Source organism: Cinclus cinclus, chromosome 11 (genome assembly GCF_963662255.1).
Source record: "Cinclus cinclus chromosome 11, bCinCin1.1, whole genome shotgun sequence".
In the NCBI taxonomy this organism is placed as follows: domain Eukaryota; kingdom Metazoa; phylum Chordata; class Aves; order Passeriformes; family Cinclidae; genus Cinclus; species Cinclus cinclus.
In genome coordinates, this window is record NC_085056.1 from 23,122,520 (window position 1) to 23,143,937 (window position 21,418).

The window sequence follows — 21,418 nt, forward strand, 5'->3', positions numbered from 1 at the left end:
CATCACTCTTTGTTTCTTCCATTTTGGACCTGGCCTGTTCCCTACTCTGTCTTTCACAAGAGCATCCCAGAGCACTTCCAAAGGAAATCAATTAATTGAGACGCCGCACCCCTTCAGTGACATTCAAGGTTTTATATGGATGAAAAGAGAGGCTCTGAGAGAGCGAGGGACTTTGTTGTGCAGGAGGGAGACAGCAAACTCCTGGAGAGACCTTTTCATGATCCAGAGCTTTTTGGGTCCCATGCCAGTACATGGTAGTAGAATGTCCTGAGAGGGAAAGGATCTTGCACTACCTCCTCTCATAAACAAGTCCTCTCTGCTCTGAGATCTCAGAAGCTTCTGTGACAGCAGGACAGTGGTCTTGGAGATAAAACCATCCCTAAGATGGAGGGAAGGAAGGAAGGAAAGAAGGAAGGAAGGAAGGAAGGAAGGAAGGAAGGAAGGAAGGAAGGAAGGAAGGAAGGAAGGAAGGAAGGAAGGAAGGAAGGAAGGAAGGAAGGAAGGAAGGAAGGAAGGAAGGAAGGAAGGAAGGAAGGAAGGAAGGAAGGAAGGAAGGAAGGAAGGAAGGAAGGAAGGAAGGAAGGAAGGAAGGAAGGAAGGAAGGAAGGAAGGAAGGAAGGTAGGAAGGAAGGAGAAAATGTCCTGGTGACAGTTTAACTAGCATGTGGACAGATGTAACTGGGAAAAAAACCCACAAAACCAAAACCAGTTGGAAATTTACCCTGGGGAAACCTAGTTGCTTCAGAGGGAAAAGTGGATCAACTGGCATTCAGGCTGAGGCAGCCAAATGAGAAAAAATGGAAATCAACAGCCCAGGAAAGTAGCCAGAGAAGGTAAGAGGATTTTCTTTTAGCACAGGGAGCTTGTATGGAAGTGAGATGCTGTCTAAGTAGATAGAGAACAGTGGAAAACCAAGAAGTCCAGGGCACTAAAGGATCCTCTTGCCAGCCATTCAAGTGGGTGAGGGTCCATCTCCTGGTGCTTTGGAGGCAATTTTAAATTACTCTGGGGAGTGTGAGCAACCTGAGCCAAAGGAAACTGGAGCTTGGCAATTTGGACATGGCAGTTCTGGCACAACAGTTCTGCCAAGGCAGTTTTGGGCATGGCAGTTTTTTGGCATGGCAGTTTTGGCACAGCAGTTTTTACATGGCAGTTTTGGCACAGCAGTTTGTGTGGTGTTTTTTCAATTTTGCACTTCAGTTCATGCAAGAAGTACAGTGGCCTTGGAGATAAAACCATCCCCAAGACTGGAAGTAAGGAAGAATAAAATGTCCTGGTGACAGTCTAGAACACAAATTGGCAAGAAAACAGATGTAATTGGAAAAAAACCCACAAAACCAAAACCAGGTCGAAGTTCACTTTGGGGAAACCTAGTTGCTTCAGAGGGAAATGTGGATCACCTGGGGTCCAGGCTGAGGCAAGCAAGTGGGAAAAAATGGAAATAAACAGCCCAGGGAAGTAGCCAGAGAAGGTAATGGGATTTTCTTTTAACACAGAGAGCTTGTATGGAAGTCAGACACTGTGTAAGTTGAGAGAGAACAGTGGAAAACCAAGAAGCCCAGGGCACTAAAGGACCCTCTTGCCAGCCATTCAGGTGGGGAAGGGTCCATCTCCTGGTCCTTTGCAAGTGATTTAAAATGGCTCTGGGGAGTGCAAGCGACCTGGCTCGAAGAAAACTGGGGCTTGCCATGGCAATTTGGGCATGGCAGGTTTAGGCATGGCAGTTTTTTGACATGGCAGTTCAGGCATGATGGTTTTTATATGGCAATTCTGGCATGGCAGTTTGCACAGTGCTGTTTCAGTTTCTGCACTGCAGTTCACGCAAGCAAGCTGAGCAGAAAGAGTGCAGCCATCAACCCTTCTTGTGTAGTGGGTTGTGGCGTTTGGCTGGTTGAGAGGTGATTGCCTTAATTTTATTTCTTCTTTCTGGTTTTCTTTTTTTCCTCCCCAGCAGTGTTTTACAAATGATCAAAATCCATTGCTGCTGCTGCCAGCAAGAGTGTACTAACTCAAACAGAACCCCCCAAGAAGGACTCAGCTGTCCAGCCCCTGGCTGTAGGGAGGGTCTGAGCCTGGTGTTAATATCAGAGGATAGTGCAAAAGACACCTGCGTGCAGTGTCAGCAGGTGAATGATCTGCTCTGTCTGGAGGCAAAGCTTTAGGAGGAAGTGCAAAGGCTGAGGAGCATTAGGGAGAGTGAAACAGAAATTAACTGGTGGAGTTACACCCTTCCAACCCTGAGAGAAGCTCAGCAGGAGTCAGAGGAGCCTTGCCCTTCTTGCAATCAGGCAGAAGGAAGAGACCTAGGAGACAATGGGGAATGGAAAGGGCTCTCTATTGGAGAGGTAATAAAATTCCATCCTGACCCCTATCACCTACCCAGTGCCCTGACAGAATAGGTATGAGGCCCTGCATCCAGAGTGTCAGGCAAATGACATTAAAGAAAAAATTCTGTCTGGAGAATGTCCCAGTTGCACTTTGTCTGTCAGACAGATCACAGCCTCAAGTACTAAGAAGAAAAGAAGGGTAGTGGTAGTGGGTGACTCCCCTGTAAGGGGAACTGAGGGCCCTGTGTATTGACCAGATCCATTCCACAGGGAAGTCTGCTGCCTCCCTGGGACCCAGGTACTGGATATCAGCAGGAGATTCCCTAAGAACTAATGAACTTCATCTGTTCACCACTGTCTGGTGTACAGTGACTGTGAAAGAGTTCTCAATATTCAGTGAAACAAGGAGAGGCATCAACAAAACTTCCACTCTGGACTTCTGGAGGGCAGACTTCAGCCTGTTCAAGAGACGGGTTTGGAGAGTACCTTGGGAAACAGCCCTTAAAAGCAAAGGGGTCCAGGAAGGATAGACATACTTCAAGAAAGAAGTCTTGGAGGCACAGGAACAGACTGTCCCTGTGTGCTGAAAGATGAGCTGACAGGGAACACAACCAGCCTGGATGGGCAAGGAACTTTTGAAGGAACTAAGGGGGGGGGGGGGGGGGGGGGGAAGTAGGTGTATCACCTTTGGAAAGAGGGGCTGGCAACTCAGGAAATGTTTAAGGATGTTGCCAAATCATGTGGGAAGAAGATTAGAGTCAAAAGCCCAATCAGAACTTCAGGAAATCCAGTCACTGCAATCAACCTTCCCTTCCCAAAATGATATCCTTAGCTGGAGTATAAATGGAAATGGAATGCTGAGTGCTGAGCTCCTGAAGCCCAAGACACACATCCTAATGCCAGGGATGGTTTACTTGGCCTAAACCATTCAAAAGCACCAACACCCCCCTGAGGCCATACGTTAGTTTTAGTCTTGGCCCATGTATCTCTCTGAAACGCATCTTTCAAACCAACCTTCTCTTCTCTTCATTCTCATCTTCCTCAGTAGGAAAAGTCTTCCACTGGAAGCGGGCTGTGATGTTACTCCTGTTTTCGATGAACACGGTTGTGTAGCTTGATGTGGTGATTAAAGTCTTCTCAACCTCCATGGAATTGGTGCTCAACCCAATGTTGACATCTACAGCTTCTCCGTGAAGGTTTGTGCAGATACCTTTTTCACCTGGAACAAAGCAAAGAGGAGTCTTTGCTCAGCTCAGTTGCTGATGGAAGCACAAGGAGCTGAGCAAACCACAGGCTGCACAAGGAAGTGTCACAGTTTTTAGCTGAATGAGTTAAAATGGATGGATCAGTACATTTATCACATCCTGACAGCTCTGCGTGTACAGCATGAGGATGTTCTGGGTACCTTAAACACCTTATTTCTCACTGTGTTAGTAGAGGTTTGGCCCCAAGGTGACAGTATGTACAGTAAGATTGGGCAGATGTGCTCAGGTGACCCACTCAGATCACCAGGATTTCTGCATCAAAGCCCTCCAGGTGACGCTGAGGAGCCCTGTTCAGTCTGGCCTTGCCCAGGGTCTCCCCTGGGCATCCCACGAGACTCCTGTCTCTCCTGATCCCTTGGACCCCTTGTTGCTGACAAGCAAATATGCCTGGGGGCATGTGGGCAGAAAAAGGAGGCCTAGAGGAACCAGTGAAGTGACAGCCCACAGCAGGAGGGGACACAGGTGAGGAAACACAACCAGCCTGGCTCTGCAAGATGACAAACCTCTACAAAGTGAACACCATGGAAATCATCATTATCATCATCTCCCTGTCCAAACCCACAGCCACATCAGTCTTGAAATATCTAATGTTGTTCTGATCTCAAAAACCAAGCTGGAGCATTTCAAATTAAATAAAAAGGAGACAAAAAAAAAAGATTAGGAAGTACAGAGCAGCTTCTATATGAAGACTGAATAGGATTTATTAGTCAAGAAATCAAATGGGAGATAAATATGAGAGGTTTGCAACAGCATGAATTGCCTGGGAAAAGGGGATAAAGAAAAAAATTTGTCTTGATTTATCACCAAACAGGAACTCGAGAGCCTGGAAACATTATTAGACAGAAACTAAATATATGGGTAGAGGGCAACATAGAAAAAGAGTCTGTAACAAGCCAATGGAGAAGCAGCATACAGGACAGAGGTGTGCAAGAAATACATTGCATTGGAGAGACTGTGCTGGAGACCTCACGCCTCACATACAGCACTGCCCAACAATAAAATAATTTAACTGCACCCAGGCATAGCCACACAATAGTGGAGAATCAGGATTCCTCCTTCCTCTACTCAGCAACTCCCAGCAAAACAGGATTCCAAAAATCCCAGCCCTGTTAGAGGGGATCCACTTTATCAACCCCCTAAACACCAATGAGTTCTCAAGATTTCTTTGGGGTAAAGCTGTAACAGGGGTGGTGGTACACCTAGAGGGAATCGAGGGGGATGGGACAACAGGGAGTGATGGTGGAGAACTGTCCTGTGCCCCATGCAGTGCCCAGCACTCACCTGTGTTGCAGCACACTACCAGGGACCCGGAATGGTCACCGACCGTCAGCGGGTGAAATCCCACTGTCACCTGCATGGTGTCACCAGCGGCCAGAGTTCCCCTGTCTGGAACCACGCAGAAAGGACTGCAACACAAAGACAGAGATCAGGACTCAGGGCCACATCTGGGGATGATACTCCTTCTGCAGTGCAGGTCACTTCAGCTCACTTGGGCAAGCAGGGAGCAAACAGATCACAGTCAACAGAAGACAGACAGAACAGACAGGATCAGGAACAGCTACTGACCCACTTCTGAGGAGATCCAGCCCTCAGAAGATCCTGTGGGATAAAATGACCTCATGTCCCCGTTACTCTGCATCCAGCCCTCTGCAATGAGAATCAAGGGTCTGACTGCCAGCAATCCCATCAGAGAATGGTTTGTGAAAAGCACAGAGAAGTTTAAGAGCTATTTGCATGCACAACTTGACACCGACTGCCTCAGGAATTTCCCTTTTCCTGCTGCCTATAAACCTCATTTCAAGAGATGCAAATGTTAGGGCATTACCTGTCCTGTGAGATTACAGCCTAGGAATCAGACAGGGAGAAGAAACTTTTCCTTGAAGAGCAAGGAATAGTTTCTGTTGAATTTGCAGTGTGATTCTTTGGTTTATTTTACCTTGATAACATCCCGATTTAGCCTAAAAAGAGCACATTTTATCATCATTTCAATGAAAGTTGCTCTAGGAAAAGGAGCAATCAAAACTCTGAAAAAGTGCAAATGCAGATTAGAGCAATACAGTGACATGGAAACAAGACCCAAAAGGAGGATGCCATTTACAGTGTGAAGGATCCAATCACAGCTAAATGCAGCAGTGTTACAGGAGCACATCAGGAAGCAGAACAGGAGGTTTCTGTGTATTTACCAGCAATGCAGTCTGGGACTCTGGGTTGTCATCCAGGCTGGTAACTGTTTGCTTGGCCCACCAGACAAACTCTGTGCAATGTGTTGGAAATAATTATGCAGATGTGTTGGTGCACTTTGGATTTAACAGGAGCAATTAGGATTGGTCACCAGGTCAAACGCTCTTGCCTGACAAACACAAGGCTCCGTACTTTGATGCTCAGGGACAGCTCAGGTGAAATCTGCTTCTGCCCAGCAGCTATTGGGCTTTGTGCTCTTCTGCAGTCCCACCGAGGAAACAAAAGTTCCTGTCCTCGGTGATTTGTTGGTGGTCAATCTGTCATTTAATTCTGGGGAGTTTGGTGATGCATGCATCGCATGCAAAAATAAGGAGAACATCTGGCAAGCTGAAGTTTATTCATGTGAGCAGTGACAGCTGATGAACTTGCTTGAGGTTGTGCTTATTAAGGACCTCTTGCTGCAGTTATGGGCCTGAGCTGTTCCCATTACCACCAGTGAGAACATCACTACTGGCTGAGGGAGAAGCCTTGGGCCAGCACTGTTCATGTGCTGGACGAGAGACTTTGGAAAGAGGGGAGGGAAGACAAGACCCCACCAGCCCCAGAGCTGGATTACTGTACGTGCTCCTGCATCTGCCCCAGGAGTGATGCCAGGACTGCTGCAGGTCTCTGCTGGAGCTTGGTGTGGGCAAGGCACAGGATATATTCTTTTGCCAGAAATTTTGCCAGAACAGAGAAGCTGCCAGTTAAGGGAATCCCTGGCCACTCTTCAGCCCTCCATTCCATTCCATTCCATTCCATTCCATTCCATTCCATTCCATTCCATTCCATTCCATTCCATTCCATTCCAACCCAGTCCTGCCCCATGTTACATGCCTTCAGATGGCAGGATGGGAATAACAATCCTGGGGGTGACTTCAAGGGTTGCCTGAGAAGGAGGGGATCTTCTTATTTTCAAATTATCAGGAGAAGAGGATCCAGCCAAGTTCAGGACTCAGTTGTCAGGAGTGAAAAACTGAGTGCAAATCAGCCCCTGCATCTCCTACATCCCACCCCAGGCTGTACCCAGCAGACTCCCCTGTTAGTGCTGCAGCAGTCATCTCTCACATAGACCTGGCTCCCCAAGACCCAAGGACACAAGCTCTGCAGTTAAACTTAACTCATCTGAATTTCAGCCAACATCACTAAACTGAGCCTGTTCCCTGAGCCCACAGATAGAAGAGCTGTGAAGACGACATCCTAACACTCTAACAACCAGATGAAAACCACTAGCAATAGATGGGGCTGACAGGCTAAATTTTTGGCTTTTATCTGCTAACTGTGAGCTGCTCCTTAATATAGTCTTATCCTGTTAGATCTACCCTTTCAATGAATCACTACTGCACCCAACAGGCAGAAAAGAGAAGGTAGGGAGGGAGTTTCAATAGGTCGTTTTCTTCTGCTTTTTAACTAGGTCCATTTGTATGCTTGTTTTCTTGTATGGCATCTAAAGACAGGTTCAGATCTCCCAATGGAACCTTGCAATCCCCAGACACCCGTCTTGCTTTGAACAGTGTTTCTGCTCAGATGATTTCCAGAGGTCCCCTCCAGCAAAAGTCATTCTCTAATTTTATGTTCTGAATCAGTCCAATTGCTTTTCACATATTCACTAAATATCTCCTATTTCCTATACACCTGTGCATGTTCCTATGGGCATGTGGTATACTGATAGGCATGAGAGGAGCTCACCCTTTATTAAAGTTCCCAATAAAGAATTCAGGATCTTTGGGCAAACATTTAACACAAACCAAAATGAAAAAGCAGCAGAAACACAGAAACTTCAGAGTGTTTAAAAAGAAATCTCAATGAAAGGGGGCATGACCTTATTCAGAGATTGAAATCATCTGTTTGAAATTTTAAACTGGCTTTCAAAGGTTTGTCATAGAACAAAAGAGGTGACTGATGCCCTCAGCTGACACGGGAAATCAGATCAGCTTTTAGTGACAGGACCTGCACTGGCTGCCTGCAACACAGCTCATGTTGGGCACTTGATACAGGGACCACAGGAAAGCCACGTGCCTGTGGTCTCCCAGAGAACGGGTCTGTTTGGCTGACAGTGCTGAGTAACCATTTCAGAAGCTGCTTGTGCCCAGGAGGGTTCCAGCAGCCTCCAGAAAATCTGGGACACAGAAATCTCAAAGGCTGCATCCTGCTTAAAACATGAGAAGCACCAGCAAACCCCACACATCCTGCCCATTTCCAGCCAGGGCTGCAGGGCAGCAGCTCCCATGCTCTGGTTCTTTTGTTGCTCTTTACCAGCTCTGTTATCACCCACAGGTGTTTTGCACAAGGACAGATGAGCTGCCTCACCTCTGGGTGCTCAGCTGGTAATGAGCTTCCACGTTACCAACATTGCGAACCAGCAGAGCCTTCTGGCTGCTGTACTTGACTGGGCACTCTGAGAAGTCCAGCTGGTCAGGGAAGTCCAGGATTGCTCGGGCAGCAATGGCCCGAATTGGCACAACTATTCTTTCTGTTCCAGTGATGCAGAAGAGCTCATGGGAATAATCCTGCAGGAAAAGAAACTGTCTTAGCACAGGGCATTTAGTGCCATCCCCATGGCAGAAAAAAAAAACATTTCCTATAATCCTTCAAGGGCATCAATTTACCTATTCCACTACAAAATGAACACTAAGTTGTACTAAACTGTCACATTTTAAAGGCACCAGTGCACTTTGCAAAACCTATCTCTTGTGTCACTTGGGTCATACAGAGAACTGCCCTAGGCTACCATAATTTTTATTCTAAATTTTAATGATGTTAAATAATTTCTAAATCCATTCTAAGGAACACGGAGCTAGGGAACACAGGACATTCCTCTTTAGGTTTCTATTCCCGCTATTTGAGAGTAGGATAAAGTGTTAAACTGACTCTAAGCAGCAAAAGGAAGATGAGAAAACAGCTGTATCCAAAGAACTCCTGCACCTCCGGCCTGGTGTAGAAACATCACTTGGCTTAGAACTGCACTCTAACTTTGCCTCTCCAACCAAGTCAGGAGAAGAACAGTGTTAAGAGGCAGCAGGATGCTGTTGGAAAGAGCCTGTCTTTGTTTCCCTCCTCCCTTCCATGCCATGTCCTAAACCCTTCTGCATGAACAAGCCTCCAGATCACAGCGCTGAGATCAGACTTGCCAGGGCCTCAGCACTGGTATTCAAACCTCCACACAAAAGCATGCTTGGCATGGAATGGGTTCCAGTTAACAGAGCAACCACAGTGACAGGCATGAAGACACAGCCACAGCAGTGTCACCGCCACAGGCTCTGGGGTCACAGGTCTGCCTGCAGGTTGTACCTGTGCTACACGAGCTCTTTCAGGCAGGTGTCCAAGTCCCCTGCAGCTCAGCAACCTGCTGCTGACTAAGGGCCCCTAGAGCTCAGTGTGCCTGTGCCAGGCTGGGCTCACAGGCATAGCACATGCTCTGGCCTGGCCTTGCAGCTGTGTCATGGTCACTTGTGCTCTGGGACAGCACAGCTGCAAGGCTGGAGAACAGAGGGTGTGAAAAAGCACCATCTTTGCTCCAGCCCAGGGTGAGGCAGGGAAGCTGTTGCCAGCCAGGAAGGAGGAAAGCTCTCTGACCTCTTTGTTCCTCTTCTATTTTCCATCTAATTAAACCCTTTCCACTGTACCTAGAGATGGCTGAAAATCTATCAACACCCCTCTGCTATTTTCAGACTGCTCCCTGTGCATCTTCCCTCGGGAATGCTCAGCAATGTGCAAGGAGGGCAGGCAGAGCCCGTCAGGCCTGGCTGCAGTGCCTGACAGCACATGCCAAGGTGTGACTGGCTGCAGGCTGCCTGTCCCCAGCCTGGAGCCAAGCTCACAGCATGGAGTGGGCCGTACCCAGAGTGCAGGGAAAACAATGGCATTGGAGATAATTCTGTGTTTTGGCTCCTCCAGTCTCACCTTGGTCTCGTCAGGGGTGAAGCGGATGCGCACATGGGAAGATGTGCCTGGTGGGATGATGCGGTATGCATCATTGGGGCACAACAGCTCGAAATAAGGTGATCTCTCCATGTAGACCTGCACCAGCCGAGGAAACTGCAGGAAAGACATAAAATGATGTTTTTGCCACTTGTGGAAACAGATCAAGAGGAGACCTGTCCATGCCCTGGTGACATCCTTCCCTGACCCCTTTTCCAAAGCACTTGCAGCTGTGGAGGTACAGGCGCATAATTCACAAGGGTGAACTTGAACCCCTTCTGTCTGGGTGCAGCATTTTGGCCAGGGGCAGTAGGGCAATGTCTGGTGGGAAGGAAGGGCTGAGCAGGTCAGCACCAGCAGGATGGGGACAGAGCCCCTGAACCAAGTGATCTGCATCTTCAACAAGGCAAAAACACCTGCTGGCTTCTGCCTGCACACAGCCATGCTGTCGTGTTCCAGAGGGGGGATGTGCTACCGGAAAGCAAAACAGCACATTGTCCTGAGGGAAGGAAGAAATTCCCTTCTAGCAGATCAGGTTTGGGTAAGGCAGTTCTGGGGATACGGTCATGCAGGCAGACCAGCAAGAGAGGAGACCAAACATTGTGGCCTTATTGGGAATGGAAGCAAACTGAAAAGCAAAAGAAGGAACACAGCAAGACAATCCCTAAAACAAGGAGCTGGCAAAGAGAATTTAAATGGGCAATAAAGCAGCAGGGAATAATCATAAGACAATGAGAGCAATCAGTTTGCCAAATGTGACAAAAACACGGACAGGCTGTCCCTATCGATATGGGCTTCAAAGGCATTTTCTGCCTGAAGGAGCACTGACTCACAGTGTGGTTCCAGTATTAAAAGCCAATCTTGGCTCTCTGGGGGTTCTTGCTGCCTGTGCAGGCAGGCTGGGCTGCTGGGCATTCCTGCCTGCAGCCAGGAGGACAGGTTCTACCCTTTGGGATACACAGACACAGCAAACATGCATTTTCCAGCACACAGATATCAACCTCTGAGCACCAACATGCTCTCAAAAAGTCTAACCCAGATGATTTTGACTCTCTTCTGTCTTCCCACTGGACCACTCTTGGCACAAGCCTCATTTAAGAAAATGTTTCCACTACTGAAATTCAAATGGTCTCGGTTTTTCAGTTGTCCTCTTTACAGTGGAACACAACTGCTGACATTTTCCAGCTTTGTCCCTCTCAACTATCTTGGGAAACTGCAAAACAATCACAATTTCTTCAGGTGAAGATGAAAACCTCCAGGAGCACATGGCTTTGGATGTGCTGTGGTTCTCCAAAGGAAAAGCAGAGTACCATGTTGTTTTTGGAAAACCTGAGCAGAGCTGGATGAAGCTTAGCAGGAGCCTGAAGTGGCACCTAAAGGCCTCCTGCTGCCTCTGCTACATCAGTCTGATTCCAGGGCTGTTTCAGAACACATTTCCTGCAGTGCCAATGCCATTAACGGTAAGTGATTCCATCAGAAAGTGAAGACTCAGCCTCTTAGCTTTGACTGTGAGCTGCACAAAGGAAGCCAAACAGGCTGACAGAGGCAGAGAGTCCTCCTAGGAACCCAGATTAGCCAAGGAGACACAGGATGTGGCATACACTCAAGGTGAAGCATGAGAGCAGGTAAAAATTGTACAGTTCTCAATATCCCTATCAGTCCAGAGCTTTCAAGAGGACACTCCTTAGGGATAGATATCATCAACTGTGGAGGCCCTGGAGCCTGCCCAAGAGTCAGCAATTTCCATGTTCTGGAGAGAAAGGACCTAAGTTGTGAGAAGGACATTAGAGCATGAAGAACAACTTCTCCCCACAGTCCTTTGCAGTTTTATGTTAATGCATCCCAGTTGTATTTCCCTGGCTGGCCCACTGGCCTTCTCCACCTCTTTTCCCCTCCCCTCATATGCTCCCTGGAATGTTCTCCCTTCCCTGCTTACCCATTGGCCCCATTTTGCTGCAATGTCCCACCCCCTTTTACCCTATTGACTATCACCCTTTGCCCCACCTTTGTACCACCCCTGAGCCCTCAGCCCACTGGCCCTGATGTTCTGCTCTGCCCCCTCATTCCCCATATTTAAACCTGGATGTTTCACTGCCTTAGCCCCTGAGCCCTTCACCTGTGCTGGAATAAATCTGCCTTGTGGAACCCTGCACAAAGACGCTTCCTGTCTCTCCTTTGTCTGTTGCATGAGTTATCCAGCAGGTGTGATTCTTCCCCCATGAATAAGCCTGTGCCACTGAAGTGACTCTATTCCACTACTGGAGATGCTTTCAGAAAGTTGCAGCACTTCGCCATCGCCCACTGCAACAATCAACCATCAAAGTATGCCAAAATTCCCCAGGAAGATTCCCACCATCTTGCAGAACAAAGGTGTTGAGACATTTTCTTCTGGATGTGCTGCAGCAGACAACTCACTCTGCTGTACACTGTGGGAATTACACCACTCTCCTCTTTCAGCACAGTGTTAAAGCTCCACATCCCAGCACTTACCTTGTCCTTGTTTGTGAGAGACAGTACCATTTCCGAGACCTCATGAGCGACGGAGTTCTGAAATACCATCTCTGGTGGGGAAACCTGAATAAAGGTCTCTTTCGGGGCAACTGGCAACAACTGGAGAGGCAAGAGAGAGCAGGGAGAGGTTCAGCTGCTGGGAGGAAGGTTCATGAAGGAGAATTTTACACTGATCCCCACTGAAGAACACACTCTGGGTGTGCCCAGGACACATTGGGGAAACAGTAGCTCATCACCTCCACTCTGAACTGATCAAGAGCTGCTGGGCCACACAGAGCAGGTTCAAGCCAAGCTGCTATTTTGGCATGTATTTCTCCAGGTTTCCTCTCCAGAATGCCAGGCAGCACTTACCTTACGCACAGCTCTGTGCCCATGTGATCACACAGGTCTGGGGCACTGACTGAGCACTCATGGAGTCAGTAAAACCCAGGAATTTAGATCAGGCTCCATGGGAAACAATTTTGGGATGTCCTTTACTCTAAGACAGGGAAACCAAGGCCCACACAACTGCAACTATCTTTTTTGATCTAGAACTCAGACATCATTAAGAACAGAACAGTACCAGAGGAGATGTGAGAGATGAAGTGAAATTTTGCTGAAGCAAAAAGGTTATTGAGTTCAAGAATGAAAAATTTTGGTTTTCTGTGTTGTTTTGATTGTTTGTTCAGGTTGGTTTGTTGGGTGTTGCGGTGAGCTGGGAGAGGGACGGGCTTGAAGACCTGACCAAAAGGAAGTAGGATGAGAGGGGAGGGGACAGAAAAGCTGGCAGTCGGGAGAGAATGTGAATTCCCCAGTATCCATCCATTGGCAAAGGAGACAGGGACTGCCTCAGCTGGGTATAAAGGGTACAGAAAGATTGCCATTTTCCTTGAAGGTGTGTTTGTCTCAGGGGAGAGGGAGACACACCTGGCTCAGCTGAATCATTACTAATAAACAGTTTTCTTTTGCTTCTATGCTTTTGTTCCCTTTTAATTGAAGAGTTAGTACATTTCTAACAGAGGTAAAGGCAAAAATAAAGTAACACAGAAGTTGGGAAAAAGACAAATTAGGTGAATGCTGAATGAGAAATAAGGTTCAGTTCTTTTCTAAGCAACTTGGGTAAGAGTAGAAGTGGTTTCTTGTAATCTATTATTGCTATCTTATTTAATACCATTGTGGCACATCTGGAATGCCACAACAGCAGCAAATGCTTCTGGAGCAGACATTGCTTTGAGAAAACTCTCCCCTGCTTTGTCTGCCTTCTCCAGCCACACTGCTGTCAGTGCAGAGACACAAGCAGGTCTCCTGTGTGCCTTCACAGGAGACACAATCTGCTGAAGGGAATGGCTGCAGCACACTTGTCCCTTAGTTGTGCCCCTCTCTGAGGTGTTCCTAAGGCCCTTCTCCAGGGCAATCCTTAACCCATGTATTACATGTCTCTTGCTGCCAATTTCCTGCTCAACAGCCCACCTCGGTCACCTACCTGTTTGCACAGTGCTTTATACTGAGCCAGTCCTGCAAGAAAGGCAGCTTTAAACACACCTCTCTATGTAGGCACTGATCCAGATAAAGCACATCCATTGCCTCTGCCCAGGGGGAGTCCCCTGTACATCTGGCAGCCTGCAAAATCAAACACCCCATCCGGGTCCCAACACATTGTTCCAACCCAAAACATTAACACATTAAGTTTTGTTAAATCTGAAGGAATTACTGCAGGTCCTCGGCCTTCAAAGGCCAACACTGCCACTCTGGAGGGAATCCTATGACCCCAAGCATTTGATGGTGACCACACCAAAGCAAGAGGTGGCTATTTCAGCAGGAGAATGGCAAATGGCAATTTTGTGTCTTTGTGTCCCCAGCCTTTCCCCCCTTGTTTTAGCAATGGCAGCTACACTCAAGCAAACCCCAGCAGCTTCAGCAGAGGTTATTTGTGTTGGCTTGGTGCAGATCAGGACTCCAAGTCCACCACTACCAGCAGTTGGCAATGACAACAGGACCTGGACACTGAAGTATTTTGCTGGAGACAAGCCTGTCACAAGCACACGCCCTCTTCCAACTTTGCATCAAACAGAATAGAAAAGAGCAGGAAAAGGCTACCTTTTGACAAGTCTCACTCATGTGTCGAAATGGGCCAATTTTGGGCAGAAAACTCGCCCCAGTGCTGGCCACCTCCTTCACATTGAGAAACTTCTCCTTCAGGAACTTAGAAGGAAGCAGCTGAAAGGCAAAAAAAAAAAAAAAAAAAAAAGAAAAAGAAAAAAAAAAAGAAAAAAGTTAGCTAGAACCTCAGAGATGCACTTGTTCAGAAAGGCTTTCCTTGAACAAGTGGCACCGGTGAATAATTTGTGACCCCATCATCTAGGATAGTTCTGGAAGCCCTGGAAGTTACCTGCTGAAATACTTAGCATCAGTAAATTCATAATGCACATGCTCCAAACACATGGCTCTGTGCCATTAGCTTCTCTGTGATTAGATGTGACATGTTTGGGGATTTCTGCTCTTTGGGCATCTGTTTCCTCTTTTCTGTCATTGGACTGAGGCAGTGACCTTTTCAGAGAGTTGGGAGGAGCTCTCAGAACTCCCCTAACTCCATCCCTGCACAACAGTCAAAACTCACAGCGTGGAGAGAACACTGCTGGGTGAGTCCAAGAGACACAAGAAAGCCAAGTTGTACCAAGAGTGAGGTGCACAGGAGTGTGTCCAAGTTTTAGTTCTCTCTGTTAATTAGCATTTGTGTTCTCTGTCTGGGCTCACAGATGCCTCCACAGAAGAAACCAAAGGGATCTCCTTGACAGAACCTCAGCACTGGGGCATCTTCAGTCAAGTGAGCTCCAGCCAGCCATGAGACCTCTGTGGCCCTGACTCCTCCTCTGCTGTCTGCAGGGCTGGATCTGTGCCCCACACAGGAGATGAGACAGAGCAGCTGGTGTGGAAGCTCCCCTAGCTGGGACCAGCTGTGTCTCTCAAGGCTTTGGGCAGAGTTTGAGCTTCCCCCCCCCCATCCTCACATGCCCAGGAGCAGGTTGGTCAGAGCAGCACAGGTGAGTGTCCAGCCTGACAGAAGGAATCACCGTGGGAAATGGAAAGGGAAAGAAGCACATGCTCAGGGCTTCAGCTTTACATTGGCTGAACCTGGCTTAACTTGGCTGCGGTGGCACAGCCAGGCAAGACACTGGACTGTTCCTGAAGAAACACACGATGTTCCCTACTGCACCAGGACAGCCCCCAGCCACAGGAACACGGCACAGAGAGGTGGGGAGGGGTTCTGCAGCTTCACAGTGCTGCTGCACAACAGGCAGGGCAGGGAGAGGAGGGACACGAGGGGGGTTTCCAGCCTCAACACAGCCCCAGTGGGTACTTACAGTAATAGACTTCAGTCTTTCCCTGGACAAAAGACGAGGTGTCGATGTCTTTTTCGGGGATGCAGAAGCCATTGTGGAGGCAGGATGTCGCAGATGAACGATAATGCCTCAACAAAACTGGAAGGAGCAACAATGGAACTCTGAAAACCCAGAACCCAATTCATGGCAGACTCAAAGGATACTGGTGCTAAAAATTTTATATTATTTGAAAGTAGCTAAGTGCTTGTCTGAAGTAAGTAGCTAGTATTGTTAGGCCTCTAGTTGGACTTTAAATATATGGCTATGTTCTGCAATGCAAAGATGGATCATACTGAAAAGCAGAGCTAAAAATCTGAAAATTAATAATAGTTAAAAGAGACAAAGCTGTAGCTAAAATACTACTTTAAAATAGGTAGAGTGGACCTCCTCTTCTTTAGGCTAAACAACCCCTGCTCTCTCAGCTGCTCCTCACAGGACTTGTGAGAGACTGGAATGCTATGCCGAATGGCTTAAATATTGTTTTAAAGGACTTTTTGCCCATTGTGACAAAACTGTATGAAGAAGCTGTGACCACTGAAGCTCACCCCTCGCTGAAAATGCCTCCTGGCTGGAACTTTGGACTGTGAGCTAAGCTGCCTAAAGGAACTTGAGACAAGGTACAGGCAACACTATTGTCCTATTATCTCATGTCTGGGGAGAAGTAAACAAGGCTGAGGGAGAAAAATGTATCCACAACAAAGCCAAACGCAGCAGCTGTCCAGAAAATCAGCTCTGTCTGGGTTCAGGGTGGGGAAGTCATAGCCACAGGCTCCTCTGCTGAGGCCAGGTTTGCACACAAACCTCCCGTCAAGAGAGGGAGAAGGAGGAGGAAATTTTGGGTGTGGTGTAACCTCTGGCAATAGGCAGTGGACACCCATCCTCCATCACACAAACTGGCTTAGCTCTAAAACTCCCCACTCCCACGAGACCACATCCAGAGGACGTTCCCACGGGGGCAGCTGAGGGGGTGTCATAGCCCACCAAAGTGCCCCCAGACCCACGCCTGAGGCCTTGCACCAGATGACTGCATGAGATGCAAAGTAACACAACAGATCTGAAAATCCAGAGCCCAGTTCATGGCAGACTCGAAGGATGTACTGGTGCTAAAGATTCTATATTATTCAAAAGTACCAAGAGACAAGAGTCAAACTTGCCCCACCCCAGGGAGGTATGGTGATATTTTCTACTTAATCGTCTCTGACACTCTTTGTCCCCCCCCTTCCCAAACGCCTTTCACCCTCCCTCCCTTTTTCTACTTGTTTTTCTCTCTCTCTTCCTCCCATTTCCATGAAATGCAGATTCTTTACTTTGGCATATGGTCTCATTTACTCCTTAATTCAGGAGTGTCTCCCTAATAATTTTAGTAACCAGATGGTAACAACTCACTGAAACTTGAACAGAACTCGTTCACCTTTAGGCAGTGTAAGTAGTCACTATAGGGAAACCAATGTATGGACTAGTATACTTCGGAAAAGTTGCATGTCTTCAGTGAAAAAAAGCCCAATCAGTAGACCATATGTTGTTCATCCACTCAGCCCCTGTTCAGTACATGCCACTGAACTGCTGCACCCGAAGACTGGCATTATCACATCCTGTATTTCCCTTCGGCATTCTCTTTCAGAGCACAGATGTGACAAAACCAAAAAGTGCAACTTTAGTCAACCTTTACCTTCAAACCTAATTCAGCATCGGCTCGCAGGGCCCGAGCAAAGCTCTGCGAGTTCAGTTCTCGCCCTCAGAGACCAAAGCTCTGAGAACAATTCACTTGGCCACTGGCGCAGTGTGGCCGCCCGCACACGCTCAGGCTGCGACCAGCGGGCCAGGAGCGCGTTCAGCGGGTGCTGAGGCCACAAAGCCGCCGCAGACGCAGGGGCCGCGTTCGCGGTTACCGGGCAACCGCGGCACCCGACAGGCGGGGCGGGGCCGGCCCGGGGGCGGCGGAGCCGGCCGGGCCTCGCTCCCTCCTTCGGTCCCGTCTCGTTCCCCCCCTCGATCCCCGCTCGGTCCCCGCCTGTTCCAGCCTTGGTGCCCCTCGGTCCCCGGGCCGAGCGGGAGCGATCCGCTCCGGGGCCCGGAACGTGACGGGCACGGCGGCAGCGCTCGGTACCGCCAGAGCCTCGCACCCAGCTCCGCGCCGCCCGTCAGAACGGGAAAACCCAGGGTCTCAACAGTTTGTGTTCGGCGCATCGTGCAAGTGCCAGTCAGCGAGCTGCAGGTCCTGGGCACTAGCGTGCAGCTTCCCGTTCTTCTTAGGGACACACAAGCAGCAGAAGTAATTTCCTGGTGTCATGGTTCAGCACCTAATCAGCAGCCAGGAATTGGTGCTCCAGAAGACTGGCATTACCACATCCTGTATTTATTTCTCTTTGTCATTGTCTTTCAGAATAAAGATGTGCTAAAAGAAAAACCAAAAAGTACAATATTTATCAACCTCTATCTTCGAATGAAATGCAAGACTGATTTTCAGTTGTATTACCAGCATTGCAGTTAAAACGCGCTGGAACCATAATGGTTCCAAGTTTCCTACTTGCAGTAAACTTGCGGTTTTAATAGTCTTTCCAAGTTTATCTGTAATACATAGGTTTATCTATTTTAAAGAACTTAGGTTTGTTAAATTACTGCATACTCCTTCATGCTGTTGAGCAATAGCACAGATCGTTTGTGTCTTCAGAAGTGGTTTGTCTTAGTAAAAAGACCTTGAAGTGAAACACTTTCCAAGTTCCCCAGAATTTTAGAAGTACTTTTGAAAACAAAGGAGGGGGAAGAAAACCCATCAAGCCTATTAATTTAGGATGTTTCCGGGTCTGCTACTCTGTGCAGCCTAAGGAAGCTGCAATGGAACAAGGGAAGAAGGATCTTACAGCCGTGTTATCCCTCAGTGTACAGAAAACCTTCACACGGAGCTCCTGCGTGGCTGCTTTAAAGACTGGTGACAGAAGAGCAACATGGGATTGAACTAAGACAGACAAACATCCAGTTAAAGTCACATTACAAGTTATTTTATTTTCAGATGGGGCTGCAGACTGTATGCTGCTCAACACCCTGGGCGCTCCGAATGTCCTGCAGAATAGCTGAGCCATGAGACTTGTGCAGTAGAATTAGAAAAAGGTGAAGCACAAACATTTCTTATGCACCTACATTGCATTACCAACTCGTCACTTTAAAAGTGGTTTTGCTCTTTCAGTGGAAGTTTCTAGCTGGGATTGAAGGGTTTTTAATTGTTGAAAAGCTCTGAGTAGAAGCAAATATTCTCCCTGGGTACCTGTGGTAGGTAGGTACCTGGCGCCTGGCAGTGGAGGAATGTGCATGTACTTCCATTTAGATCTCTGAAGTATTCATTATAGTCATATACTATTCATTATATTCATTATTCTTATTATTCATTATAGTCAAGAGCATACCCAACCACAAATTTATCTGGAATTTCAAAGCCTGTATCTGTAAGAAAATACAGTTCTTTTTATACTTCAGTGGTGTAAGTAGCTTTTAAGTGCACAGTTTCTATTCAACACATACTCGAGCAGAGTAATAGGCATCATCTCTTTCAGGATGCTTCCTTAAGAATCTGAGCTGTAAATTGATGGCAGAGGTTAGAATTTGAACTATTCCCTTTACTCAGTGAGATAATTAAGGTGCTAAATGAATGATTTTTATTAACAAAGTAGTTGTTTAAAACCTAGTTATGAGTTAGAACTAGGAGAGGACACAGGGAGCGAGATTTTACTTGAGTGACGGTAGATGAACTGTGATTGAGTAGGACTTTTCAGTTTGGGAATAAGGCAGGTTTAATAATGCAGAATCAAAACATATGCCCTCAAGGGTCAAAGCAAAAGAGATAAGATTTGATTCTGTTTCTGCTATCTAAATAGTTAAATTTGTATATCAAATAGCTACAGCTGCGCTCAGGCCAAGCAGAGGAAAAAAAGAAGGTGGTCATGAGGTGTCTCAGGATGGCATAGCTGGTCATTAGTTCACAGGTTTTTATGTCCTTTCTCCCCATTTCTCTTGGCCTTCATTAAACTTATGTGCCAGTTGTCAGATGTGCTGCCTGAAATGAAATTGTAAGACTATGTTTGGGAAAATACAGAAAAAAGATACTAGGAAAACACAATACTTACAGTCTTGTGTGTAACCTGGACCCTGACATATCCTTTAAACAAGCTGGCTGTAAGGCAGAGCAGAGCAGGTTGGTTATTAAAATACCTCTTGCTCTAAGCTGTAGACTTCCCTTCTGCCACGCCTCCCCATAGGCTTCTAGAATCATGCTTTTAAGTCAAAACAGGGAGATTATTGCAGAGAAGGAAGTAGTGCTCAGCCTTGGAGTGGAGGGAGAAGCAAAGGCTCTGATCTAAGTCCATTCTCTATATCCAAGTGGCTCTACGTTGTTCCCTCCAGTTCCCTCCAGTCCTGTGTCTCAGATCACTTCCCTTCCATGTAGCAATGCCCCAGGACACTAGAATAGCACAGAGGGGGAAGCATGTCCAAATGGCTGGTAATGATTTCAGTGGGTAGGGAGGAAGGGAGGGAGAAAAGGACAATTTCTTCTGCAAAATAATTTCTATTCTTGGTTTGCCTGTGCACTTCAGAAGAAACTGAGAACCTCCTGGACAGTCACTAGAAGTACTGTCTGAATAACTGCTGCATAAAGCAATGTTTTTTTCTAAAGCATTGTAGTTACTTGACAGACTCAGGGATATTCCACAAAATTTCCTGATAGAGATCTACTAAAAGTAGATCTAGAATGCTACTTGTCGTCAACTTCCAAGTGCTGACAGACACTTAAATTCTGGAAACTTCTACGGTTAAGGATATTAAGAAATATCCGGGGTCTTGTCATTAGAAAATCTATGGAAAGGGATGAATTTCCTTGAAACATGAAGTAAGAAACAGGGAATCCATCAGACATCATGGACTACACAGAAGAGCCATAAAACCTTTTTTTATTAATTTGAGCAGTGGAGATGGTGGTGCATGGGTGAATTTCCCAGTTTAAGCAACTTAATTTTTAAGCAGCTGGATAAGGGTCACATTCTGCATTTGCTTCCTCCCCCCCAAACTTGAAGTTAAACAAGCACCTGTCAGCATACACTGAGTATTCACCCAGATGATTTGAATATGTTAGTGAGTGGCTATATCCTTGCACCTTACAACTTCTACCATCCTTGGTTCCTTGTGTTTTATTTTTGAAAGCAATGCTTTCATTGTTCCACTGTTGTAGCCTGGCTAGCTGTTAATATGGTGGAAGGTAAAGAGGTGGCAAGGGCCTTTGAATGGGTTCCACAGAGATGTTTATTTCAGCCACACACGTGGATACTCCAGGGTCAAAGGCAAGGCAAAAGCCTCATGGTGAGGGTCTAGGTTCAAGCATATGGGTGGTCGGGGCAGGGAGAGCATCAGAGATCAATTATCAGGGGACATAGGGGTGGCACAAAGGTGGAGTTTGGGTATGGGAGCCGATGGGGAAATAGTGTGGGAGTGACTGAAAGACTGAGGGACAGGGAGGGGGCACAGGGCTGACTGAGGGAACAAAACAGGGCTACATTGGCATAACAGAGCAGCATCTAGAGAAGCCTCTTGGGTCTCCCTAACTAGGGAACGCCTCTCAGGGTGTCCACATTCTACCAGTCTCAATAATGTCCTGAAAGGTTAAAAAAATTAAGTTATCCTTCACATTTGAAAAGAAAACCAGATTGTCAGTGGATTAAATTAGAGGACACGAAGCCGGCAGCCCAGTAACACAATTAATTATTGTTATATGTAAGACGTATTAATTTGAAACGAAGGGAGAAAAATATCTGTGGCATTTCACCCCTCC

At 47.1% G+C, this 21,418-nt stretch overlaps 1 protein-coding gene across 1 annotated transcript in view; it reads right to left on the reverse strand.

The window, feature by feature from the left end:
- The window catches only part of LOC134048169 (hydrocephalus-inducing protein homolog), a 74,809-nt gene extending 57,019 nt beyond the window's left edge, over positions 1-17,790 (reverse strand). The window contains exons 1-8 of the mRNA XM_062499769.1: positions 17,493-17,790; positions 16,605-16,627; positions 14,321-14,440; positions 12,224-12,343; positions 9,716-9,850; positions 8,123-8,322; positions 4,868-4,998; positions 3,342-3,537 (exon numbers count right to left, since the gene is read on the reverse strand). Coding sequence (XP_062355753.1) covers positions 3,342-3,537; positions 4,868-4,998; positions 8,123-8,322; positions 9,716-9,850; positions 12,224-12,343; positions 14,321-14,440; positions 16,605-16,627; positions 17,493-17,790 — 1,223 coding nt within the window. The remainder of the gene's footprint in view (positions 1-3,341; positions 3,538-4,867; positions 4,999-8,122; positions 8,323-9,715; positions 9,851-12,223; positions 12,344-14,320; positions 14,441-16,604; positions 16,628-17,492) is intronic.
- Positions 17,791-21,418: the final 3,628 nt, after the last annotated feature.